The sequence below is a fragment of the Lissotriton helveticus genome, chromosome 7 (assembly GCF_964261635.1).
Source record: "Lissotriton helveticus chromosome 7, aLisHel1.1, whole genome shotgun sequence".
Classification (NCBI taxonomy): domain Eukaryota; kingdom Metazoa; phylum Chordata; class Amphibia; order Caudata; family Salamandridae; genus Lissotriton; species Lissotriton helveticus.
The window spans coordinates 1,079,550,217-1,079,577,979 of NC_136068.1; the positions used below are offsets into that span (position 1 = coordinate 1,079,550,217).

At 44.0% G+C, this 27,763-nt stretch overlaps 1 protein-coding gene across 2 annotated transcripts in view; it reads left to right on the forward strand.

Annotated features, from left to right (window-relative positions):
* Nucleotides 1–27,763, forward strand: part of RNF213 (ring finger protein 213) — a 2,973,532-nt gene that overhangs the window by 2,846,934 nt on the left and 98,835 nt on the right. For both annotated transcript variants that reach the window (XM_078654076.1, XM_078654077.1), the window contains exons 62-63: nucleotides 20,914–20,991; nucleotides 22,208–22,405. In XM_078654076.1, coding sequence (XP_078510202.1) covers nucleotides 20,914–20,991; nucleotides 22,208–22,405 — 276 coding nt within the window. The remainder of the gene's footprint in view (nucleotides 1–20,913; nucleotides 20,992–22,207; nucleotides 22,406–27,763) is intronic.

A 27,763-nucleotide genomic window follows, 5' to 3' on the forward strand; every position in this document is an offset into this window, starting at 1 on the left:
CCACGTCCTGATCTCGGAGGGCACTGCGAGACAGTTACAGTGGTGGCTCACGGACAGCGATTGGGTCAACGGCAGAACCCACTCCCTACCCCAACCGGAGCACGTAGTAGCTACGGATGCGTCCCCCCTGGGCTGGGGGGGGGGGCACATGGGGAGGCGGAGATCAGAGGCCTCTGGTCTCCGGCGGAGTTCCGGCTCCATATCAACCTTTTGGAGCTGCGTCTAGCACTGAAGGCATTCCTCCCCTCTGTCCGGGGGAGTGTAGTGCAGGTGTTCACGGACAACACCACCGCCATGTGGTACTGCAACAAACAGGGCGGGGTGGGGTCGTGGACCCTTTGCCAGGAGGCTCTGCGCCTCTGGCAGTGGCTGGAACATCAGGGCGTGACCCTGGTGGTTCAACACCTGGCAGGTTCTCTGAACGCCAGGGCGGACGAGCTCAGCCGTCGGTGCATGATGGATCACGAATGGCGTCTGCACTCGGACGTGGCGCAAGGCCTCTTTCAGCAGTGGGGAGAGCCTTGGTTAGATCTATTCGCCACCGAAGAGAACGTGCAATGTCATCAGTGCTGCACGTTGAAATTTCCAAGGCGGCACTCGCTCGGATACGCTTTTCGTCGCGAGTGGAGTTGCGGTCTGTTGTACGCCTTTCCACCTATGCCACTTCTGCCCAGAGTGCTGAAGAAGATCAAACGCGACCGGGCCCAAGTCATCCTTGTGGCTCCGGACTGGGCACGAAGGTACTGGTATCCAGAGCTACTCAGTATGTCAGTCGATCCCCCGGTTCGTCTGCCTCTTCAGGAGGACCTTCTGTCGCATCAGCAGGGGACGGTCCTCCACCCGAACCTGTCCAGTCTCCACCTCCATGCTTGGAGATTGAGCGGCGACAGTTGAGGCCATTTGACTTGCCTCCTGAAGTCTGTAATGTCATTCTGGCAGCCAAGCGTCCCTCCACAAAGTCGGTATACGCCTGCAGGTGGAACAAATTTGTGGCATGGTGCACAGCAAAGGCTGTGGATCCTCTTTCTGCCCCTCTTTCGGAGGTTCTTCTCTTCCTTCTTTCTCTTGCCCAGCAGGGCTCTGCTCTGGGCACGATCAAGGGCTACCTTTCTGCCCTTTCAGCCTTTCTAAGGCTGCCTGATCAACCTTCTTTGTTCAAGTCCCTTATTGTATCTCGTTTTCTGAAGGGCATCACACACATGTTCCCTCCTGTTCCGTTTGTGATTCCTCAGTGGGACTTGAACCTTGTCTTTACCTTTCTGGTGTCCGCTCCCTTTGAGCCACTTCACAACTGTCCTCTCCGCCTTCTTACTCTGAAGACTGCTTTCCTGGTTGCCATCACCACTGCCAGGAGAGTGAGTGAGCTCCAGGCTCTTTTGTCCAAACCCCCTTTCCTTTCTGTCCATCCGGACAAGGTTGTGTTACGGACTAGACCATCTTTCCTGCCCAAGGTTGTCACGGCCTTCCATATCGGACAGTCTTATCACCTGGCCCACCTTCTTTCCGCCACTGCATCCCTCAAAAGAGGAAGAGCGGCTCCACCGTCTGGACCCAAAATGTGCGATTTCGTTCTGGGTGGATGACCAACTCTTTGTTGGTTACGTGGGCGCTCAGAAGGGACGGGCGGTGCACAAGAGGACCATCTCTCGGTGGGTCGTCTTGTGTATGAAGGCATGTTACTCCTTGGCGAGGAAGGAGCCTCCTGTTGGGCTGCGAGCCCATTCCACTCGGGCCACGGCGGCTAGCACTGCCCTGGGCCGGGGAGTCCCCTTGCAGGACATCTGTCAGGCAGCTACGTGGGCATCCCTGCAAACGTTTGCGAGACACTACTGCCTAGACAGCTAAGTCCGGAGGGATGGCTTCTTTGGCCGTTCCGTCCTCCAGGACTTTCTGGTGTGATTATTGGTTCGCAGACCCACCACCGGGGTTGGTATTGCTGGGGTATCTATTCTAAGGTAAGGAATCTAATACTAACCTGTTTCTTTCAGATGAACAAGTTACTTACCTTCGGTAACGATATATCTGTAAGAAACAGTAGTTAGTATTAGATTCCTTACCGCCCCACCCATCCTCCCCGTTCTGCGAACCGATATCTAGGGTTAAGGTCATCCCCTTTCAGGGCCCTAGTTTCACTGGCACCAGTGTTGGTTTTTAACATGGCTCTGCGTTTCTGTGTGGTATATAAATAAATAATACCGGATCTATTTTTGAATGAATGAATGAATAACAGATAGCTCAATAAAATAAGAGTCAAGATTCGAGGTAGTAGGAGTTTCTGCAGGTTTATTACAGCATAAGGACAGGATCAGGACAACCTGCATAGGAACAGAGGTGACAGGGCCCAGCAGGACAACTGGGGCCCAGCAGCTGCCGGGGCTTGATCTGGGATGAGCGCGCTAACTTTTAATAACAATACATTGACTTATATACATAGCGCAAACACATAGCATTACATTGCAGTAGGCGTAACAGTGGGTGGAGCAGAAGGCGTGACGCGTAGCAGTCGCGAGAGATAACAGTAAAGGTAGGTGTAACTGGGCGTGTACATAGACATGTGATGCAAACGTAACAGAATATGTCATGAAATGGGCGGAAACATAGGAGGGGGCTACCTAAGGAGCCGGGACCTCTAACCTAATGGTGCGCGAAAACTGGCAATGACGTATTACTAGGAGAAGCTGGGGGCTACGAACTCTGTGCTAGGAGCAGAGACTAAAGTCTGGAGGGTCGGAGCGACATGTACCTAAACCCTATCTGGTATCTGGTGTTTAGGGAACATGTGGATATAAACTAGAAGTCATGAGGGGAAAAGCTAACTTGACTCTAAGACTGGACCATGCATTATTCTATATGTAGTGCGTGATGAAGAATATTAAATGACCATTAATACAGTATTTCTCTAACGTGGAGCCGAATAGGCTAGACAATGACGGAAACTATTGATGCAGTTCAGTAGCTTAGGAATGCAGAGAAGGAGGACTGAACTGATAGCTGGAACTATAACATACTTTTGGCAGACTCAGAGGCAGAACCAAGCTGCACCGGGCACTGCGAGGCAGGGAGTAAGTGAAGGGTCAAGGATACAGGTGGGGGCTGTATCGCTCCTCAGCGAGGCTTTCAGGAGACAGGAGCTGAATCTGATGTCCGGGCCCTTTTTGAGGCCTGGAAACGGGGGCTTTATAATGGAATAACGTGCATACTGAGAAACGTGGCAACATAGCTTTACATAGGCCTGATATTCGTAGTATTCACGAGGACTGGAAACTAGCATACTAGAGGTGGACACAACTGGAATTGCGTCATTAATCGGACATGGGGAATAACATATGCATATTGGTCATGCACACATAACATATGATGGATGAGTAGGGACACAGAACATGGCAAAATTTACTTTTCCACATTCCCTCCTTGTCACTACGTTTCCATCAGGAAACATCAATTTTCATGATACCATCTATCATTTCATACAGTATCATTTGCTCGTCTCGAATTGTCTTGGAACGGGATTTAGAACAGGGCTTGGGACTAGGAATACAAGAGGTAGCACACATGCTGCAAATCGCAGGGCCACATTGTATACAGAGGCAGCAGCTAAATATGATCGCTACTGCAATACCTAGAAAGGACAGGACTTTCCATCCCCATGCGGAAATTATATTCCAGAACCAACCGGACCATGTCCAGGTGCCTGGATCTTGGTGTAACAGATGGGCAATTTTATGGAGTCTGGTTATAGCTGAATAAACAGACGGCGCGTTATTTGGAATGAAAATACAGCAACTAGATCCGATGACTCTACAGGCCCCGCCCCTATCGGCCAGTATGACGTCAAGGACGAGACGATTTTGCAAAACGACAAATCTCATAGCAGATTGTTCTTCGGTTAAGTTACCTAGAGCAGAGGCAGTCTCATTTACTACAGCTTCAAGGGTTCTTGTTAACCTACGGATCAGTTTACTATTCTGGACAGGTCCTACAAAGAAGAAGAAACCTTTATTGAAATCTGTATACTGTTCTAGAGTAGTTTCAGTATAATCGACAATTGGGGATTCCCTTCTATGTCTAATGTGTACTAGATGTGTGTTTCGGTGATAATCAGATGGGGCTAGGAAAACAGGTGGCAGTAGGAAGGCAATGTAACAGGTTCCCTCCCAATCGAGGGGCAGACGAACATATGCAGTTTGACCACAAATAAAATAAGAATGACGTGAAGCTTTGAAAACAGATTTCCCACTGTCACTATACTGGATAACAGTAGTACATTCACTATGACCTACATGTATGGAACCATAACTACGGACACATAATTCGCCTTTGACAGGTAGTACTGAAATAGCAGGTAAGTCTGGAGTAGTATCAGACTGAACATTCAGGACCATGAAATTCGACGAATAATTACCTAAATTATATACTTCATTTTCTAGATCTAAACCTGTTCTGTGGGGGAGACCTTGCTTGTCTGGGAAACATGTACTGTTAAGAAAAGACATATCTGTTGAGGATGACGTTAACGTGGACCATGCTCCACACGAACCATTATGTGAGAATGGATAAGGAAAGAGTGGCAGAACTCCCTTCGGTGTCTGGAAAGGGGGGAGTCGACCACACACCCAACAATTAGTGGCGTTGCTGGTCTGGTGTGAATAATGTAACATACGGATAAATGTGTTGTTACGCATAGCGAGGCGGTAAGAATATTCGTGAGGAGGCAGATCACTAAACGTGTGCTCTACTGTAGCATTAGCAGACATATTTACATGAGGAACTGGAAAATACAGATAGAACGCATAGCTGGTGCAGGAAATCAAAATGCTGATGAATAATATGAAACTCAGAAAAACGATACATTGAATTGAGTTATTACTGACTCTCTCACTATGGGGGTCTATTTTATTCATGTCAGAAACAATCTAACCGTTTCACCTAGGGGAGGACTTATACAATCAAACTGACTGACTTATTTTACTAGACCTGAGCTTTAACTTATACTCCTGCTGCGGAGTTTTCTCTAACCAGGGAGGGGTTGTAGTAATGTCTTTTGCGGGACAGTCCTTTAAAACAATGTCTTGACAGTTTTTAAAATCCTGGGAATCCTGGGAAATGTTCTTGGAGACGGGTTTCAATCCATTGAAAAGTTTTACATGAGAAAGATGGACCCACCCCTTCCTGCCTTCCAACTTGACGGCAGTACGGGTGGTCAAGAGGACCTGACGTGGCTCCTTCCAACGTGGTTCCAGCGGACTTGATCTGTCAAAATTTCTGATCATCACCAAGGAGCCTGGAACGATCTCGTGCGGTGCCACCTCGGTATTGTCTGGAAATGCGGCGGCAACCTGTGAACGACATGAGTTGAGGGCAGACATCAAGGAAGCTAGGTAATCTGTCAGCATATTACATGAAACATCGGTAATACTTCGGGGTCTAGGAGTACCCCACATGTTAGGGGGGCGGCCGAATACGACCTCATACGGGGACAGACCTGATCTGGAATGTGCGACCATGCGCATATAAAACAAAGCGACTGGCAGAGCTACTAGCCAGTCCACACCTTTGTCTTTACAAACTTTGGCAATACGGATTTTCAGGGTCTGATTATGTCTCTCGACTAGACCGGCTGCTTCAGGATGGCGTACACAATGGAACTTCCACTGGTACCCTAACAAAAGGGAAACGTGCTTCATTAACTCTGAGGAGAATGGCTGACCGTTATCAGAATACACGACTCTAGGGAGTCCGTATCTAGGGAAGAATTCACGAACCAACTGCTTGGCAGTGGTCGCGGCTGTGTAATCTGGGACTGGATATGCTTCTGTCCATCTGGACAAAGCGCATACAACTACAAGGACATACTTGAAACCTCGACATCGCTCCATCTGAATATAATCCATCTGGAGGACCTCAAAAGGGTGGTCAGGGGGCTGGAAACCACCTTGTTCCACCGGGACACTTTTACCTGGATTAAACTGACAACATATCATACAGGTACGGACTTTCTGCTTGGCTGCAGCTCGTAAATGCTTGTTGAACCAAATGTTCTGGATACTGTCTAACATAGCTTTTTCTCCTAAATGTGCTGGACTATGTGCGGTATTGATAATGACTTGAACCATAGAATCGGGGAGAAACCATGTGGCTCTACCCTTCGTTAACCATCCTTGATCTGTCTGGACCCCTCCTTGTTCAGACCATTTCTTGATTTCATCGGGAGTAGCGTGTAACTGTATATCTATGACGTCTTGTGTAGGGTCCTTAACTGTCATGCATGTAGTCGGATCTGGAGTATGTGTCATGTTAACTGGAATGTCTGGAGTCTGTGCTGTAAGCTTGGCTGTGCGATCTGCTAGATCATTACCTTGAGAAATAATGTCAGTAACTTTCGTATGTGCTTTGCACTTCATGATAGCAATAGATGTCGGTAAATGTATGGCATCTAACAGGGCTTGAATAAGGAGACCATGCTGAATCTTGGTTCCATGAGAAGTCATGAAACCTCTCTCCTGCCAGAGCACTCCGAAGTCGTGTACAACTCCGAATGCGTAACGTGAATCTGTGTAAACATTAACTTTCAGGTTCTTGGCGTGTATACAGGCTTGTGTCAGAGCGACTAGCTCTGCTGCTTGAGCGGACAGGGTATCAATACGGTGTGTTTCAATAACTTCGGTGTCAGTAGTCACTGCATACGCGGCGACTAGTTCTCCTGTACTAGTTCTCATACATGAACCATCCACATAAAGTGTCAGGTCAGGATCTGGTAACGGAATGTCTGTCAGGTCTTGTCTTGGCTTTGTCGTAATGTTAACTACTTCCACACAGTCATGTGTGTCTGGATTTGAATTAACTGATGGTAACAGTGTAGCAGGATTCAGGACGTTGCAGCGTCTAATTTCTATGTGTGGCTGGAACAGTGTCAATTCATAACCTGTTAAACGTGCAATTGTCAAGTGCTGTGTTTGTGTTCTGTTTAAAAGAACTTCTACGGAGTGTGGAACTTGTACTGTCAGGGAGTGTCCTAAAACTATGGAATCACTTTGTCTGATAGCTAGTGCTGTGGCTGCAACTGACTTGAGGCACGCAGGCAACGCCTGGGCGACTGGATCTAATGTGCTCGAAAAATAAGCACAGGGCTTGTATTGTCCTGCTTGATCTTGTGTGAGAACAGATAATGCTGTACCTTCGCGTTCAGTAACGAAAAGTGTAAAAGGCTTACTGTAGTTCGGTGTAGCTAGAACTGGAGCTTGACATAGGGCTTTCTTTAACTCGTTGAAACTAAGTGTATGGTCAGATGTCCAAGGGAGGACAGTCGATACGGCTGCCTCCTGTGTCGTTAACTGTATCAGTGGCTTGGCTAGAAATGCATACTGAGGAATCCATTGTCTACAATAAGAAGTAAGGCCGATAAAGGCACGTACCTCCTTCTGGGTTCTGGGCTGGGGAAGACTCGCTATTAACTGGATACGGTCGGGTGTCAACTGCCTACCCCTCTTGGACAGCAAGTGTCCTAAGTATACCACTTGCTGGACACAGAATTGAAGCTTCGAAGGTGACACCTTGTGCCCCATCTCGGCAAGGAAATACAAAACTGTCAGTGACGCTCGCTCGCAGTCACGTTCAGAACGGGCTGTGATCAGTAGATCATCGACATACTGGAGCAGGGCAGTGTCAGTTGGCATGTGAATGTTGTCTAGTTGTCGCTTGAGTGCTTGACTGTAAATACTAGGGCTTTCTGTGAAACCTTGAGGAGCGCGTGTAAACATATAGCTCCTTCCATTTAAACAAAATCCGAAAAGAAACTGGCTGTCTGGATGAATTGGAACACTAAAAAATGCATTCTTAAGGTCTATGACAGTGAAAAACATGGCTTCGTAATCAATAGCAGTTAACAGGGAAGAAATATCTGGGACAACTGGGTACTGAGGAATAATACATTTGTTAAGCTCTCGTAAATCAATCACTAATCGATATACTGGGGGTGCATTCGGATCAGTACGTTTCATGACTGGAATGATCGGAGAATTACATACATTGGAGTCAGTTTCTACAACTACTCCTTGAGCCATGAGCTCGTCAATAATTTTGGATAAGGCTGCTACAGCCTCAGGTGGCAATCTGTACTGTCTGATTCGTGGTAACACTACACCTGGTTTGAGAGTCACACGATGGGGTGTGATTTGCATGTAACCTACATCAGTTGGACCTTGCGCCCATAAATGCTGCGGAACATTAGACAATCTGGAATCAAAATCTCGTAATACATAGTGACCCTTAAAGTCACGTAGGAACAGACGTATTCCCTCTGGGGAACAGCAAATAACTGCACCTAACTCTTTCAGTGTCTTAATGCCTAACAGATTTTCTGGACATGACTTAGTAAGTAACAGATCAGTAGTGCGGGACAATGGACCTACTTCTAGAGTGACTGGCTTTGATATCTCATTAACTATTGGCTTTCCTGAAAATCCAAGGGAAACATTTCTTGAGCCTGAGAGCGGAGCCCCTGGAACTTCGGCGTGACTAATTGTGGTCCTACTTGCCCCTGTATCGATCAAAAACTTTCTGTCTTTCCCTAATACTTGACTGTGAACATAGGGACCTTCTTGATCTACAGGTATCTCGATGAGAGGCAAGCCTACCTCCCTCTCTAGGCTGTTTCATGAATATGGCTGGTACTCTGGATACTCAGACTGTGCATACTGATACATCTGCGATGTAACGTGCTGTGTTGCAGCAATAGGCTGCGGTGCGGGAACTGTCTGTTGTGCATTCTGTGACTGAGGAATCTGTGAAACTTGTTCGTGTCTAGGCGGACGTGGTCTTTCTTTAGTCTTACCAGTAGCTATGTTATGTTTCAGAACTGCACACTCGTTTATAAAATGACCTGGCTGTTTACAATAATTGCAGTTCCCTTTAACGGGAGCTGCAGGATGACTGGCTTGATTCGGACCCCTCTTCTGACTGTCTTGAGGAACAGATTGTGCAACTAGCACTTTCATTTTCGTATCTTTCATACGTTTTCTCTCGTGTTCTTGCTCTTCCCTAATTCTATTCTGGTGATACTGAAGCATCTGGAGCATCTGGGACGGAGTATTTGCTTGCCAGGTGCTTTCGACTTTCAAAACTCGATTTTTAATTTGTGGACTTGAATTCTCGACTAATTTGGTAACAAAAAGATGAGGGTATGACTCACTACTTGTCTTGAGACCACTATTGATACTGAAACATTTCTCAAATCTAGAATAAAAATCACTAATATCTTCATCTTGTTTCTGTTTACAGGCTGAGATTGCATCCCAGTCTTCCTTCCTAGTTGTCAATAATCTGGGTAAAACTTGAATCAGTAATTCTGGTAATTCTTTACATTTATCTCCAAGACCGGTACCTGGTACTCGTGCCTTGTCTTCAGCTTCTAGAGCTGCCCAATCGATCTTTTTCTCTCCCACCTCCCATTCTTTTTCTTTTAACTTTTCATATACCCCTGCGGGCAGCAGGACTTTTAACATTTTAATGATATCTGGGTAAGTGTATTCTCCCATACGGAGCATGTCTTTTAATTCTCTATGGAACCCTGCTGGATCTTTGTCATGACAGGGAATTAATTTCTTCATTTCAAGAAGTTCCATCTTTGATATTGGAGTGTATACAAACACTCGTTGCATTACGCCACCCGCCCCTTGGACTGGGTGGACTTCTCGTAACGGATTCTGTCTGTCTATGTAGAATGATTTACTTTCTGGGGGTGAGACATGAACAAAATGCGGGTTCAGGAACGTTCTATATTTGTGGCGCTGTTCTAGAATGACACTAATTAAATCGGTACCCAGACCTCTCCATCTATACTGGAGTAACTCGTTCAGGATATCGTGTAACGGGCCTGGATCAGAGTGTTGACCCTCATACAGAGTAATGAGGTACTGGACCATATACATACCCACCAGTCGTTGCTCGGCTGGGGGCAATTTCAGAAACATTTGTGCCACTATTTCGTCTGGAAAAGTGGTAGAATCAGTAATCCATCGGACTGCTGATCGGGCTAGTTCTTGTTCATGCATGGTACTTAATTCACTATAACCGATTCGTGATTTCAGAATGTGATCGGTAGCTTGAAATACTTGTTCTAGAGAACCTTGTTCTGGTGCTGAATGATGACAAATAGACTTGTGTTCTAGGCGTAAATGGCGATCTGGAAATCTAGATTTTCCTACATACGCTATTCTGGCGGGATTCTCGTCTTCCTCTTCTTCGGGATCAGAGATACTTTCTTTCTCGCTTACTTGTGCTGCTTTACGCTGGTCGTGTAACCTTATTATTTCTTTACGAATTTTCTTGTACATACTCTCCATAGCACCGACGGTCTTGTGCTTACCCTCGGCTATATTATCACTCCACCTTGTCAGAATTTTCATCTCGGCGGAATCTTTAGACGGGTAATCTTGTTCTCTTATTAGACAATTGATCAGGAACTTTAATATCATGAGCTGAATCTCGGCTTTCCTTTGAGACATAATCTCGCCAATACTTTCTGGATCATCCCCTGTACGGATGAAACGATATATTCTGTCTAGATCTTCTTTCATATTCGGTAAGGTGACTAGATACTCGGTCACTTTTCTTACGCGGAATGAATATAAAACCATATTATCCTCGCCTGGGACTGGATCATAGCAACATTCGGCAAGGGATTTTCTTATTTCTGCAACAGACTGATATCTAGGCGTACGCTGTGATGCTTGTGCATGTAATTCGGCTAACGTTAAACGCTTGTGTGGCGGCGGGGTTTGAGGAGGACCTCCTCCTGCGGCCCCTAGACTAGAATCGTCGACTGACATTCTTCGTGGCGGAGCGGGAAGTTGAAACGCTGGCTGGACCGGGGGTACCGTAGCAGGTACTCCGGTGTCTGGAAGAGCGGGAAGTGCCTGATTTACAGGGACTGGCGGAGCGCGAACAGGATTTGCATATTCTGGGACTGTGTCGTCCAAATAGGACGAAATAAAAATATCAGCTGCGGTCTGTTTGTGACGTAGCTTGGTCGGAACTAATGGCGGCGGGAAATTACTGGATGCCGCTAGGGTCGCTTTTGGCAAGCCCTCGGCAAGAAGAGGATACATACCCTTAATAAGGGCATGCCTCTGTCTGTCTGACTGTTCGGCTTTGACTTGTTCACCTATCTCGATTAATTCTCTTTCTTGGGCTCGTTCTTGGGATTCTCTACTTAACTCCGACTTTCTGACTTCCTTTTCGGTTCTTCTATGCGCTTCTTTACGCCATAACTCGATGGCATCTTTCTGTGACTGTCTGGCTTTCTTTTTCCATAATGCTTCTTCTACTCGCATGATACATTCGGCATCCCATGTACCCGATACGGGCCATCTATACTTTTCTTCTAACTGTTTGGTATACTCTACCCATAAATCTAGATACAATATGGCGCTTATGCCATGTTTCTGATACATAAAGTGACCTGGACTGTCCCTCGGCGGGACAGGAACTGCTTCTTCTAATAAACCCTTTCTAGTTTTTAACTGACGTAACTTGGAAAAGAGCGGCATTGTAAACTTGAATCGGAACACAATACAATACACAAAGAACAATAACAATTGGGAAAACAATTCAGGCATACCACGATATTGGAAATACATTGAACAACATCATAACATAACAGTTCGGACAGAATACTACCTGAAAATACTGAGAACAGAAACAGAACAGATTTTCTCGAGAACGGAACAGACTAGAGTTACTGGATGCACTGCTGTAACAGTACGGAACATACCGGTCCCATAAAGGGACGCATCAAGACCCGTATCCACCTAGGTGAACGCTTCGTTTGTGAGTCTGGGCACCACCAACCCACGGACCAGGAGTCAATTTAGATTGGTCCTGTCTAGATACTACCCCAGCAATGGTACTCACCGGGCAGCACGGAACGGAAGGCCTCGGACGGGACTGGACTGCTACGACGACGAACTTCGGACTTCGGACTTCAGTTACGGGTGGGCCTCCGGATACCTCGGACCTTGGACTCTCGGCTTGGGCTCTGGTCGGGACTCGCCGCGTTCCTCCACCGTCTCGTTTGGATGCTGGACCGCCTCCTCCGTCTCCTCCGTGGGCCTGAGGGATACTTGAGCAGAAATATCTGCCACTGCGCAGAAGAGTTCCGTCACGACTGCAGAGGGTCAGGGGGTCGGCGTGGCTTCACCGACGCGTGGGGAAAGGGCAAGTCCCTATTCGGGCGCCATTATGTGGTATATAAATAAATAATACCGGATCTATTTTTGAATGAATGAATGAATAACAGATAGCTCAATAAAATAAGAGTCAAGATTCGAGGTAGTAGGAGTTTCTGCAGGTTTATTACAGCATAAGGACAGGATCAGGACAACCTGCATAGGAACAGAGGTGACAGGGCCCAGCAGGACAACTGGGGCCCAGCAGCTGCCGGGGCTTGATCTGGGATGAGCGCGCTAACTTTTAATAACAATACATTGACTTATATACATAGCGCAAACACATAGCATTACATTGCAGTAGGCGTAACAGTGGGTGGAGCAGAAGGCGTGACGCGTAGCAGTCGCGAGAGATAACAGTAAAGGTAGGTGTAACTGGGCGTGTACATAGACATGTGATGCAAACGTAACAGAATATGTCATGAAATGGGCGGAAACATAGGAGGGGGCTACCTAAGGAGCCGGGACCTCTAACCTAATGGTGCGCGAAAACTGGCAATGACGTATTACTAGGAGAAGCTGGGGGCTACGAACTCTGTGCTAGGAGCAGAGACTAAAGTCTGGAGGGTCGGAGCGACATGTACCTAAACCCTATCTGGTATCTGGTGTTTAGGGAACATGTGGATATAAACTAGAAGTCATGAGGGGAAAAGCTAACTTGACTCTAAGACTGGACCATGCATTATTCTATATGTAGTGCGTGATGAAGAATATTAAATGACCATTAATACAGTATTTCTCTAACGTGGAGCCGAATAGGCTAGACAATGACGGAAACTATTGATGCAGTTCAGTAGCTTAGGAATGCAGAGAAGGAGGACTGAACTGATAGCTGGAACTATAACATACTTTTGGCAGACTCAGAGGCAGAACCAAGCTGCACCGGGCACTGCGAGGCAGGGAGTAAGTGAAGGGTCAAGGATACAGGTGGGGGCTGTATCGCTCCTCAGCGAGGCTTTCAGGAGACAGGAGCTGAATCTGATGTCCGGGCCCTTTTTGAGGCCTGGAAACGGGGGCTTTATAATGGAATAACGTGCATACTGAGAAACGTGGCAACATAGCTTTACATAGGCCTGATATTCGTAGTATTCACGAGGACTGGAAACTAGCATACTAGAGGTGGACACAACTGGAATTGCGTCATTAATCGGACATGGGGAATAACATATGCATATTGGTCATGCACACATAACATATGATGGATGAGTAGGGACACAGAACATGGCAAAATTTACTTTTCCACATCTGGTGCAGAAAAGCTGTGTCTAAAAACTGACGTCAGCACGCGGAGGCGGCGTCTAAGTACTCCGACGACGTCATCACGGCGCCGACGACAAACGCGGAGCCGCAGACGACGCCTACCGACGTGCAAGGGTACTGCTACGCAAACATTTCTGGATCCAGTCAGACGTCTGGGGATATTCTAAGGTAAGGAATCTAATACTAACTACTGTTCCTTAAAGATATATCGTTACCGAAGGTAAGTAACTTGTTCTTTAACCTTCTTGTACAGGCTTCTGTAGAGCGAGAGTAAAAAAGATATAGAGGTATCAGACTCAACATAACTGACATACGCCACTAGCATTAAATCATTCACCACCACAGTATTTAACTTGTTCTTCTTGCTCATTATCATTAACTCCATGAGAACCAAAGACCTTTTTGGTATCGAAATCATGTTGGACCACAAAGTTCTTGATGTTGGAGAGCTTTAATATTGATAAGTTTATCACCATCAAAACTATATTCTGATGGATGCTTCTATCAACAGTTTGCTCACTTTGTGAATCCCCCAGACTAAAACTATATTCTGATGGATGCTTTTCCCAACTGTTTGCTAACTTTGTGAGTCCCCCTGATTGGAGCCAGGCCATGTAGTGCCACCTGCTGGTGCTGAGGTTCTATTCAAGATTTTCCAGATTCCATATAGTAGAAAATCCAAAATGCTCATTACTGAAGAAGGTCAAAAATAGTTTTCAACAATGAAGCACTCAACACTAGCAATGGTTCAAAACATTACTTTGCTTTGGACTAACCCACTCCTAAGAAAAAGCCTCAAACATCGGAAAGATGGTATAATATACTAAAAACTTCACATCCACTTTCATTTTAATTGCAGCAATGGCTGAGACGAAGGAAGACAAATCAGCCTTGCAGAACTCTTCCATGCAATCTTCCATGCAATCTTCCCTGCAACATTCTGTCTCTCAACATTAAAAATCTCATCCTCATGTCACGTTTAACTGTTTGAGATTTCGTATGTGCTCTTCTGTGCCCAAACACCTGTGGGAAGGTCATGGCCAGTGAGGATATCAGTAACTCCAAGATACTCAACTTTGCCTTATGCACATAGCAGATCTTCCAGAAGAGCCCTTTCTTGTAGCACACCATGCACTGTTGATGTATCCCTATCCCCAAAAAGATGTTAATCATCTACATCTCTACTGGTTTCACCCTCCAGATTTTCACAGATTAACATCAACAGAACTTGGGACAACCCTTTAAGGCTAGTGACCAAGCCAAATATTCATCTTGTATCACCCAAGATTAAGACGTTAGTATTCATTCAGACTTTGCAGCATCACATTCCAACAAAGCCTCTACTACCGCTGACAGGCTTAATTTCCCAGCACAAACCTGTTCCTGACTCCAGCTACCAACTTCTTGCATGTGTGAAAGTAATGTATATCAAAAAAAGGACATGTCTGTTTTGCTGATGGTCTCAGCTCAATTTTATGATGGTGACAGAAACAATGGTGATGTCAGCCCGTGCCAGATGTGGTTCTCTAGCTAAAGAAAGGAAAAACTATAATGCTGGGACGAAGAGGATCTGTGGAACATTTACTGTGTCTATGAAAATGGCCAGAGCCACAGCACTATTAGGCAGGTTTGACTGAGCTCTTTGGGGTTTGCTGGAGTTGAAAATTTGCTAAGCACCTATCAAAAGAAAAACATCAAGATCCTGTAAGAAGGATCTGCGGTTTCAAATCATATTATCATAATTAATGCTCATCTTCTATTTTGCTTGCACAACACTATTCAACTGGTGTTTGCCTGTGTAGGTCATTGAGGTTTGCCTGACATGTCTTAAACAGTGTGCATAGAAGCACCTTGTAAATTCTGAACAATTTCTACCTATTCTACAACTTCCATCGACCACTTCGGTGGGGGAAACCATTAAATATCCAAGGTTAGATGGTTGCTGAATTTGTGTAAAATGCTTCACTGTTGAAGACTTCGTCTCTGGCTGTGAAACCTGGAACACCGTCTGGTACAAGTACGGCAAGACATTCCAGAGCTTATGCAAAAGTATGCGATGAGCTAGATTCCTTTGTTCATTCCCCTTTTCCCTCTCTTTTTTAAAAAATTTTTTAAAATTTTTTTTATTGTTAGCAGGCTGACGAAGAGAACCGCAAACAGTAAACAGCAAATCCAAGAAAAAGTAATAATTGTACATAAAACACAATACATATATATAGTGGGTATCATATAAAATCAAATCAGTACTGTAATCGGAAACAAGCCAAAAAAAAAAAAAGGGGGGGGGAGAAGGGAACAAAGGGAAGAAAAGACAAGCGAGAAAAGAAGAGATAAGGGCAGAAACAAATGTAGAGAGGAGCAATATCATGTTAACAATCTCAGAGCACCGTAATGATTATCAAATAACATAGTCTTTTCATGAGTAAAACATCAGCGTTCAATGAAAGTTCCCCAGTTTTTTTCATATTTTTTCATTGCCTTTATGCCCCTGATGTTTGCTAAAGCGAGCTCCATTGAGTGTATTTCGGTTACTAATGCCCACCAATCCCAGATTTTAGGTGTTTCTGGGCTGACCCAGGCTCTAGCCAGAGTTAGTTTAGCACAAGATATTAATATCGTAATCAAGGCAGCTTGTGGGAGTGGGGCTGAATAAGTATCTAATAAGACAGACGCAGCTGTTAGCGCGGGTATCTGAATCTGCTTCATATTCAAAACTTTTTCAATTTCGCCCCAGAAAGTTTTCAAATTCGGGCATGAAAACAGCATATGTACCAAATCTGCTGCTTCAGTAAAACATTTAGGACATTTAGTACGATCGCTAAAAGTATTGTTGGAAGACCATTTAGAGATTCTTTCAGGGGTATAGTATAGCATGCATGTTGTTCTAAATTGTTGAAGTCTTAAGCTGGATGATCGTACTCGTTTGTTGATATTCATAAAGGAGCTTGTTATCTGTTTGGGAGTTATATTTATTCCCAATATTCTACTCCATTTATCAGCAAGCTTACTGCAGTCATTGAGTTTGATAGCAGTGAGGGTTCTATATGTCTCACTTATGACAGATTTATTTTTAGATGAGTGTAGGCAGGTCCAGATATCCCGCTCAGGAGCTTCCAGAATTTGTTTTTTGTTGATCAGATAATCATGTATCTGTAAAAATTTGTATCTCATATTTTCAGATAAATTGTATAATTGCTTAAGAGTATTAAAATCCATGAAACCCTGAGTGTTGTATAAATCTCCTAGAGTAATAATACCTAATCTGGACCATCCATGGACTGTGTTATCATTAAAGATATTTGGGAGACCAGGGTTTCCCCAAAGTGGTAGCTCTGAATGAAAAAAATTAGTGTCACAAAAAGAAAGAATATTGCCCCATATCTTTGTTATATCTCTAGCTGTCTTAAATTTAACTCTTTTGAAGTAATTAGGATCGTTAGTTCTATATAAGAATAAGTTTGAATCAGATTTTAGCATAAAATAATGAAAAAATAAAGCCCTTCCTTCATTGAGTAAAGAGCGTATACGATTGATGAAGGCAGACCAAAAGTATAATTTAAAGTCCGGGAAATTAAGCCCGCCATCATGTATATCGTTCTTCATGAGATTTAGGGATCTTCTTGCCTTTTTATACCCCCATATAAAACTGCTAAGTATACCATCCAGTTTCTTAAAAAATTGATTATTTAATGCTAGTGGTATAGAGCGAAATAGATATACATATTTAGGTAATACCTTCATTTTTATCAAATTAATTCTGCCAATTATATTCAAAGGTAGCCTATGCCACTTTTTTAGTAAAACGCTAGTAGATTTAAGTAATTCATCATAATTTATTTTGTTGATGTCTTGTACTGTAGCTGTTATTCTTATTCCCAGATAGGTGGCTACTTTGCATATCTCGGGCACTATCACAGGTGGGGCATAGTTGACTATTATTTGCGTTTTTTGTAAATTTAATTTATAGCCCGCTACCTTGCCGTATTTTTCTGCTTCTAAAATGATTCCTTTTTGAGCCTCTACAACATCTTCCGTGTAAACCGCTATGTCATCAGCGTATGCTGTTATTTTTAATTCTTGATGTCCTGATTTAAAGGGTATTATCTGGGTTTGAGATTGGAGGGCTAACAAAAAAGGTTCCAAAGAAAGTGCAAATAATAGAGGTGAGAGAGGGCAGCCCTGTCGAGTTCCTCGTAAGATCCTGAAATCTGAAGATACCAGCCCCCCATAGCTAGTAAAAGCAGTTGGTTTGTCATACAGAACTTGGGACAACCCTTTAAGGCTAGTGACCAAGCCAAATATTCATCTTGTATCACCCAAGATTAAGACGTTAGTATTCATTCAGACTTTGCAGCATCACATTCCAACAAAGCCTCTACTACCGCTGACAGGCTTAATTTCCCAGCACAAACCTGTTCCTGACTCCAGCTACCAACTTCTTGCATGTGTGAAAGTAATGTATATCAAAAAAAGGACATGTCTGTTTTGCTGATGGTCTCAGCTCAATTTTATGATGGTGACAGAAACAATGGTGATGTCAGCCCGAGCCAGATGTGGTTCTCTAGCTAAAGAAAGGAAAAACTATAATGCTGGGACGAAGAGGATCTGTGGAACATTTACTGTGTCTATGAAAATGGCCAGAGCCACAGCACTATTAGGCAGGTTTGACTGAGCTCTTTGGGGTTTGCTGGAGTTGAAAATTTGCTAAGCACCTATCAAAAGAAAAACATCAAGATCCTGTAAGAAGGATCTGCGGTTTCAAATCATATTATCATAATTAATGCTCATCTTCTATTTTGCTTGCACAACACTATTCAACTGGTGTTTGCCTGTGTAGGTCATTGAGGTTTGCCTGACATGTCTTAAACAGTGTGCGTAGAAGCACCTTGTAAATTCTGAACAATTTCTACCTATTCTACAACTTCCATCGACCACTTCGGTGGGGGAAACCATTAAATATCCAAGGTTAGATGGTTGCTGAATTTGTGTAAAATGCTTCACTGTTGAAGACTTCGTCTCTGGCTGTGAAACCTGGAACACCGTCTGGTACAAGTATGGCAAGACATTCCAGAGCTTATGCAAAAGTATGCGATGAGCTAGATTCCTTTGTTCATTCCCCTTTTCCCTCTCTGTGTGTTCTTGCTTGTGTGCTCTCCAAATGTATCTGTGTTTAGCAATGTACACGTTTCAGTATGTTTGGTACCTGTGTCAGTCTCCGTTTGTTCTGAGTACATTTGTTTCTGGTTTACCTGGCCTCTCTATAACAGTCTACTATGTCCTCCCAGCAGCCTGTTAAACCATGATCCACTCACTGTTCCCCTTCCCCATTTTCTTTCTCCTGTGTCCTTCCTCTCTTGCCTTCTAACTTTTTGTATTGTTTTATTCTTACACCTTAAGAGATGAGATCAGCTGCTCATTACAACTATGTTTTTGTGGAATATCTTTTGATTCTCAAGGTCCTTTGCTCATTCTCTTCTTTATTTGTGTATATACCTCATTGGGGTGGTAAAATGCTGTTTAGCAAACACATTCATAATAGGTTTCTGTTTGTTTGCACTCATGGGGCTTCATGGATGTGTGATTGTTTTTCTGCTGACCATTGTGCTTGGATGACAGAAACTGTAGGTCTGTATGGGTCGGGTATCTGTAGGTATTGTGCATGTGCGAAGAGTCTGTTTCAGTGTCTCCAAATGTGTGTGCCCTATACAAAGTCCTACCTGTGATTGGCTTTCTTATTGCTTGTTACCTTTAAGATTGCTTCCATAGCTTACATCTGGAGTGGTTTTCAAACTACAGATTTAGTGCATGTTTAATAGCAAAACATGATTTTTAGAGCCGATCCTCAAATTGTATCACAAATCGATTCATATTTCCTATTGAGTCAGTCTATACCAGTGCTTTTCCCTGGGCCTCAAAATCCCCCTTCATGTAGAAGATGCTAAAAAAAAACTTGACAATAAAAGACTTGAACATTAATCATGCCAAAAAGAAAAATCTTTCAGGAGAAAATCTCACATTGTGGTGGTTTTTGGAGGAAAGCATTAAAGAAATATGTAATCTTACTAACACTTGCCTGATTAACATATCTGTATAGTTGTACTTAATTGATGTCTTGTTCTCTACATGTCTACATAGCAGAGCTTTGCTCTTTCCTGACTCTCTATAGCCTTGCAATACTTTATTTTCTAGGTTCTTTTTCATTGTCCTATTGTGATGGTTTTCCCAATTTTTTATTCCTAGCATGCTCACTCCTTAACATCCGCTTTCTTTTCTATTATAGTCTACATGCCTCCTCTATTTATTTGTAGCATACATTGGCCAATCTTGGTATGAAATGGAAAATGTAAATCGTATTTCAATTGATGAAAATTGCTCATAAAAACGAATTTATTTAAAAAAAAGCAAAGGTTTTTGCATAGTGAATAAGGGAACTCATTTGTTTTATGTAGAATGATTGTGATTTTCGAGCTTTCATTTCTATACATCTGTAGAAATATTGGTGTTACCAATATCCAACGTTTCATTTTAGTGACCTCAGAATCAAACATTTGGGGGTTATCGTGTTTAAAAGCACAGATGTTAAACTCTTATTTTAACAGTATTTGCATTAACTCACTGATCTTACAGGCAAATAGCCTCTAATATTCAGAGTTTACATTATCAGCAACCACAGTCACTTTGTTTAATAAGTCTACACTCTAGCCTGCCTATGCTACAGTGCTGTATAGTTCAAGTAAGTCCTGCCAAACTTAAAACAAGATGACGGTTAGGAGAGGTCCGTCTTACGCAGACACTTGCAAGGAGTACGGTTATTGCATTACAGATGGAGGAATAAGTGAATCAATGACACTCAGTCTTCAGAGGTTTTTTACGTTTCCCTAACATCAAATAATGAACTATTGGTGGCTTCTTCTTTTGTGGATGTGTTATCAAGAGATGCCTATTAGATTGTACCTATAGCTTAAAGTCCAGAAGTGTGAGCTGTCTCTTGTGCATTCTTTATAACATTTTGCTTGAAGTGGTTTGTTGTGGGATGGTGAGCTTGTTGACTAAGAAACTTTTGTGAGCCTGAGCTGTGCTGATAATTTTATTCGGGTACTGGATGCTAGTCGTTTCTTCTGGCCAATGTCTGAGAGTTTTATATAACACCTACGGCTGTTGTGAAATTTCATTTTTGAACACTGTTGATGATCTAATTCTTGATGCTTGAATCTATGGATTGTCTGCTGGTCATATCCTCTAGTAGTGACCCTCAGTGGCTTGTTGGTATGGTTTGTGAATACTTTCAGCATCTTCCTGAGCTGTGATGCATTTTTCATGTTAGATCCCCATCCAGATGGGCCTTCATTCTTGTAAATAATATAGTCTGATTTAGAGGACATAATTGATGCAATAACCAGTTTAACTTTTACCTTCTGTTTCTCTCTAGGGCATCCCAACTTTGGTGTGCAGACAGGATCGCAACTATGAGAATATATTTGCTGATATTAGGATGAAACTGCAGCAGGTGAGTAACAAGCTGCATAACAATTTTTATTATGATTAGCAGGGTTTATGTAGACCGTAAGCCATCAGTGAGGTACTGCCATTGAGAAATAAAGGTTGGTGATTCATCACATGCACTTCTAGTTCCTTTACCTGTAGAATGTGCTCCAACTGGCCCCTGCAAAGTGTCATATTGATTTCTATCCCTGGTTCGGGAAATCCAGAAGAATATGCAAGCTTTGGCCTCTGCCTTTTCCCTGCCATATATAGTCGGAGATCCTTCTCTGATAACCCTTGAGCTCTGCGAACATCTTCTCTTCTCACATACCACACTCTTCTCCCTCTAGTTCCATGGTATCTATGCTGGTATCCCAGAAGGAAAAGGAAGACCTAACCTTTTGCTCACATGTTAAGGAAATCACTGCCTTAATGTCCTATCTGACAGGTCCGACCTAACTGACATGACTTGAATTCACAGTGATCACTCTATTACTTTTATGACATGACCGTGTTTTCTAAAAAAAACTAAACAAACGAGCAAATTATAGTTGCCATCTTATGAGTAGCTGTCTAAAAGTGTGTCATGTTTCATGTGACTGGTTCCAGTAATATCCTTTAATGCTTTCCACTGGCTCTCGCTACAGACGATTTAGTTCTGGTGAACATCCTATCACAACTCAAATTTGCTACTTCCAATCTGGTGGGAGCTAAATTTACAATAGTGAAAGTCCATGGTGAGAGACTGTATGCTTAGTATACATAAACCAGCATATGTCAAGTTGATGCGTTCACATTTTGTACACACTTCTCATCAATCTGACCGGAAGTGCTGTGATGATATTTATTTCTACATTTACATACCTGTGGTAGTAAACTGAAGCTTTCTGAGCAGGACAGTAAGCTTAAGGAGAAAGATCTGCTGACATGGGTTATGCAAACCATGTGGCTGATAATCTAGGGTTCAGTTTCCTTTTCTTACTCCCAAACTATATAGCTGATTGGTATTATTCACTGCTTGTCTCATCTCTTTCCCTACATTGCACACTGCGTAACTGAGTTCAGAGTTCACTGCCTCACCGCTCACCCCATCTCACACGTTATCTGACTGATTGGCCCCTCTTTAATGTTTCTTCCCCCTAAACTTTACAGTGAACTACACATTTCATCTGACTTACTCTGAAGTTGTTGTTGTACACAATCTCCATCTCTCATCTCTCTTGTACCATATTTGCTTTTAGGATACCATCTCCAATTCCATGATCAACTCCATAAGTGGAGAACTCCATTCATACAGTGATATATGTGAGGCTCTGTCAATGACTGAGGTGACACTTGGCTTTCTGGCCACAGCCGGGGGAGAACCCGAACAACCGCTCATCCAGTATGTTGAAAATGTTCTTCAAATGAGAGGTCAAACAAATGCTCATGTCTTGGAGGTAAGTGTTTTTGGGTAGCGGCCTCCTCCACCCATTGCACTGTGACATGCCTGAAAGGTGGTTATGACTAGATTTGTGCACTGGGCACCAAACTGTTAAATACTGCTTCTTCATTCTGCAAATTGGGCACAAAAATTAGACATCTTTTTGGGAGGGTTGTCCATCAGCAGTGCTCTCATATGACAGGGGGCTGATACGTTCTCATTATTAAAGAAAAATGCAATCTTACACCATAATATAGTTCTTTTCAACATAAAACATACAGTTGAGGCTAATCAGTCTGATGACATATTGATGGATGTATCTAACTGCAAATTCCTCAAATCTTGAATATCCTGAGGAGCCATACCGGAGCTGAAAATTTAGCAGCAGCTCCCTTGCCGGGTAGGTAGCATTGGTTCCATCTTGAATTCAGGATGAAGCATGGGTGTAACATTACTGGAGACATACTACACCACCATGGTGCCCTGACAGATTGTTTTTGTTCCTTCAAATCCTTAATGAAGATCTAAATCTGCTTTCCACAAAGATTTTTCACAAAATAATTCTCTTTTGCAGTGCTGAAGGACGTCTTCCCCTAAAATGTCAGGATTTAAGACTCCTGTTGCTGCTATAGATGGATGTCCATATCGACCTCTGTTTGTGGTGCTTGGGGCCAAACTCATGGTCTCCTGCACAAAAAGGCAATTAAGGAGCAGAAAGCAAAACTTTGAAAGTCATGCGCGCAATGAGCGCCAGGCTCTGCGTTGGTTGCGCTCAAGTGCACATTCCAAATCGCACTTGTCTCTTTGTTCGAAGTAGTTGAAGGAGATGAAGAGAAAACATTTGAAGAGACGATGGGATAACTCCTAACACAGACACCATTTACAGTCAGGTGGTGGGTCCCCCTATTGTCCACTCCTCTCCCTTCAGTGGAGTACTCCTTCAAACCAGAGGTGGTGGACATCACACTGGGGAAGAACCTCTGCTAACCCTGGCCCAGCTTGGCCCACTTGCTGGCCTGGGGCCAATTCAGCACAATTCCTGCACTCCCTGAGTGTGCTGTTCAGGCACACGTCTGTGTCCTCTTGTGTGCTTCCAGTCTGTCTCCAACAAGGTGAAATAACATTCATCCCCATGGTCAGGAAAAAAATCTTTAGATTGCAACTGCAACAGTCCTATATCACTTATAAATGTTCATGTCAAAATTTTAGCAAACATTCTGGTGACTAGATTTAGAAGTGTTGATGTCCTATCTCTTGTTTACCATTCTCAAGTGGGATTTGTTCCAGTACAATTGTCCAGTTGTCATTTAAGAAGCCTTGCACATCTCCTGTGAGATTAAAATAATCTACAAAACGAAAGTCTAGCCCGGAGCTCAGGAGCATTTCCCCTGGTGCCTCTGGATATAGAGTCAAAAAAGAGGGAGGCTATGGGTAAAAAGGTGTTCTGATCTGGGAACCAGGCACTGAGGTTTAGAGATGCCAAGGGTCTGCCAGCTAGGTACACCAATGCACTCTGGGATGTGGTGGGTATGATGATGTATTGTCTGCCTAACCACCTGAAGGAGAATTTGGCAGTGATGGGCAGGGTGGTCCTAGACACTGTGGATTTTGGATGTGGTGGCTAGGACCATGAGATCTTCTGTTACCCTGAAGGAAGCCTGGGTCTGTTTCACACTTTTTTTAGGTGACATACAGGTTAGTGTGATGGGTATGCCATTTGATTGTTCTCACCTATTCTCACCTATTCAGTGACAGTGCTATATCAAGCAGAGAGGCAGGTGTTTGAGGGTCATGGGTACATAGTGAATTTGCATACTTGCAGCTCAGCCACTTCTTCAGAAGCCATGGCCCTTTTAGCTAGCACACTAACCTGGTTTAAGAATGTGTTGGCGAAAAGAAGGCTAGGGTCGCTGTATGAAGAAGGAAGGCGTGCGCTGGAGCCCACCGAGCTCAATCAATCAGCGAATTTGTATAGCGAGCTACTCACCCACTAGGGTGTCAAGGCGCTGGGGAGAGGGGGAGTTGCTACTGCTCGAACAGCCAGGTCTTGCGTTGTTTCCTGAAGGAGAGATGGTCCTGGGTCTGCCGTAGGTGGATGGGGAGGGAGTTCCATGTCTTGGCCGCCAGGTAGGAGAAGGATCTTCCTCCGGCGGTTGTTCTGCGAATTCGTGGGACGGTGGCGAGGGCGAGGCTGGCGGAATGGAGCTGGAGGTTGGGTGTGTAGAATGTCAGGCGGCTGTTGAGGTATTTGGGGCCCATGTCGTGGAGAGCCTTGTGTACGTGGGTGAGGAGTCTGAACGTGTTCCTCTTGCTGACGGGGAGCCAGTGCAGGTCTCTCAGATGTGGCTGTGACGGGGGATGTCCAGGATGAGTCGTGCAGAAGCGTTCTGTATCCTTTGGAGTCTATTCTTAACCAGCCATTTAACCAACAGCTTTTTGGGCCGGCTGTAGACACGGCACTAGAAAAGATAAAGAAAGGCACGGAGACTGCAAAATCTATGGGAGCTTTACAGTCCCCAGAAACACGAGGCTCCTTTCGGCGCTCCATTTACAGAGGAGCCTCTAAACAAATGGGAGCAGACATCTCATCTTCCTTTAAAGCCAATACACAAACATCCCCCAACAGAGGATATTTTAGAGGCGGATATAGAGGAAGGAAGAGGTTGAGGTAACAACACCAATCGTACCTCTCCCACCACAAAACAGTGACTTCCTTCCGCCTCCCCCATAATATTCCACTCCTGTCTGGGGGAGATTAGCACAGTTCCTACCTGTCTGGAATTCCATCACAACAGACAAGTGGATGAAACAAATTATCCAGTGTGGTTACTGCCTAGAACTTAAAGCTACCCCTCAACATATACCACCCAGACAGTGTCCCATGTCCACAGAACATCTTACGCTACTAAAACGAGAGGTTCGCTCATTGCTTCAAAAAGACGCAATAGAGATAGTTCCCTCACAACATCAGGGAACAGGGGCTTACTCGCTGTACTTCCTAATACCCAAGAAGGACGGGACACTAAGACCAATTCTCGATCTCAGGCCCCTCAACCTATATATACACTCAGATCATTTTCACATGACCACTTTACAACAAGTGCTCCCACCGTTACAACAAGGCGATTTCCTTGCCTCACTAGATCCCAAGGACGCCTACTTCCACATTCCATACATCCTTCTCACAGGAAGTATCTAAGGTTTGTACTAGACGGACAACACTATCAGTTCAAAGTCCTTCCATTCGGGGTGATAAAGGCACCAAGAGTGTTCACAAAGTGCCTTGCAGTAGTAGCAGCACATCTCAGAAGACAACAAATCCATGTGTTCCCATATCTAGCCGACTGGCTCATAAACGCCAGGTCATTCAGTCAGTGTGTTCAACACACTCATCAAACAATTCAAACATTACACAACTTGGGGTTCACAATCAACTACACCAAGTTGCATCTCCAGCCCTCTCTTATACACCAATATCTGGGGGCTACAATAAACAGCTCTAGCTTATCCCTGTCCAGCCAGGATAACGAGCATTCAAGCCTTAGTTACAAAATTTCAAGACCAACACTCTCTCCCAGCCAGAGTGTTCATGCAACTCATAGGCATGATGGAATCTTGCATTGTTATTGTACCATATGCAAGACTTCAAATGCGTCCAGTACAAGACCGTCTAGCACATCAGTGGAATCAGGCTCAAGGACAACTTATGGATCTGGTGTTGGTGAACAGCCGCGCACATCGCTCTCTGCAGTGGTGGAACACCAAAAACTTGTCTAGAGGGAGGCCGTCCTCGAATCTGTTCCACAACTAGTACTTACAACAGACGCATCTCTCACAGGCTGGGGAGCCCATCTCCTAGACCATACAACTCACAGAAGATAGACCACTCAACAAACAGTGTTCCACATCAATCACCTAGAGCTGCTAGCGATTATTCCTAGCACTAAAATCTTTCCAAGTACATGTACAGAACAAAGCTGTCTTGATCCGGACAGGCAACATGACAGCCATGTACTACATACAAAAACAAGGAGGCACATATTCTCTGCAACTGTCCCAGCTTGCACAAAGCATTTGGAGATGGGCCATTCCACAAAAAATATATCCACTAGCCGAACGCCTTCCAGGAGTTCACAATCAGATTGCAGATCTGTTAAGTCGACAGACACAACAGATTCACGAATGGGAACTACATCCACAAGCTCTTCTACCATTTTTCCACAAGTGGGGGCCAATCAGACATAGATCTGTTCGCCACACACAAACTCAAAATGCCCAACTTTCGCTGCCTGGTTTCCACACCCGTTGTTCAATGGCAATGCGATATGGATGAACTGGTCAGGCAAATTTGCATACGCCTTTCCGCCACTCCCACTAATCCCACTAATGGTACGCAAGCTCTGACAACAGTCTCTCAAACTAAACTTAGTAGCTCCCACATGGGCAAGCCAACCGTGGTTCGCAACGCTGCTAGAACTCTCACTAGTTCCACACCAAAGACTGTGCCTGTCCCCATCCAACGCAGAACCATGGAGAGATCAGACATCCAGATCCAAGTCAACTGAATCTAGCGATCTGGCTCCTGAAGTCTAAGAGCTTGGGTACCTTAACCTGCCACCAGACTGTATGAACATCATTAAAGAAGACAGACGACCCACTACTAGAGCTTGCTATGCTGCAAAATGGAAAAGGTTTGCCATTTACTGCACTAATAATCATATTAATCCACTAGATTCTTCCATCCAGAATATCATTTGCTATCTACTGCATTTACAAAGATGTAATCTAGCATACTCATCCATACGTTTACATCTTGCAGCACTCGCTGCATACCTACACAGCAGACGACACTTGTCACTATTTAGAGTCCCTGCAATTAAAGCATTCATGGAAGGACTAAATAGGATTATTCCTCCTAGGTTACCAACCTCTCCAGTGTGGAACCTCAATATTATTCTTACCAGGCTCATGGGACCCCCATTTGAACCTTTACACAAATGTGAACTACAATTCCTCACATGGAAATCAGCTTTCCAAGTGGCCATTACCTCTCCTTAGAAGAGTAAGTTTGATTCAAGCTTTCACTATACAAGAACCATTTTTACAATTACATCGTAACAAAGTGGTCCTCAGAACAAATCCAAGATTCCTTCCTAAGGTAATCACCCCTTTTCATCTTAATCAACCAGTGGAGTTACCAGTGTTTTTTCAAAACCCAGACTCTGTAGCAGAAAGAGCTCTACACACCCCAGACGTGAAAAGATCCCTTCTTTATTACATTGACAGAACTAAATCCTTTCGCAAAACAATTGTTTGTAGCTTTCGCTCAACCACATAAAGGCAATCCCATCACTAAATCTGGTATTGCAAGGTG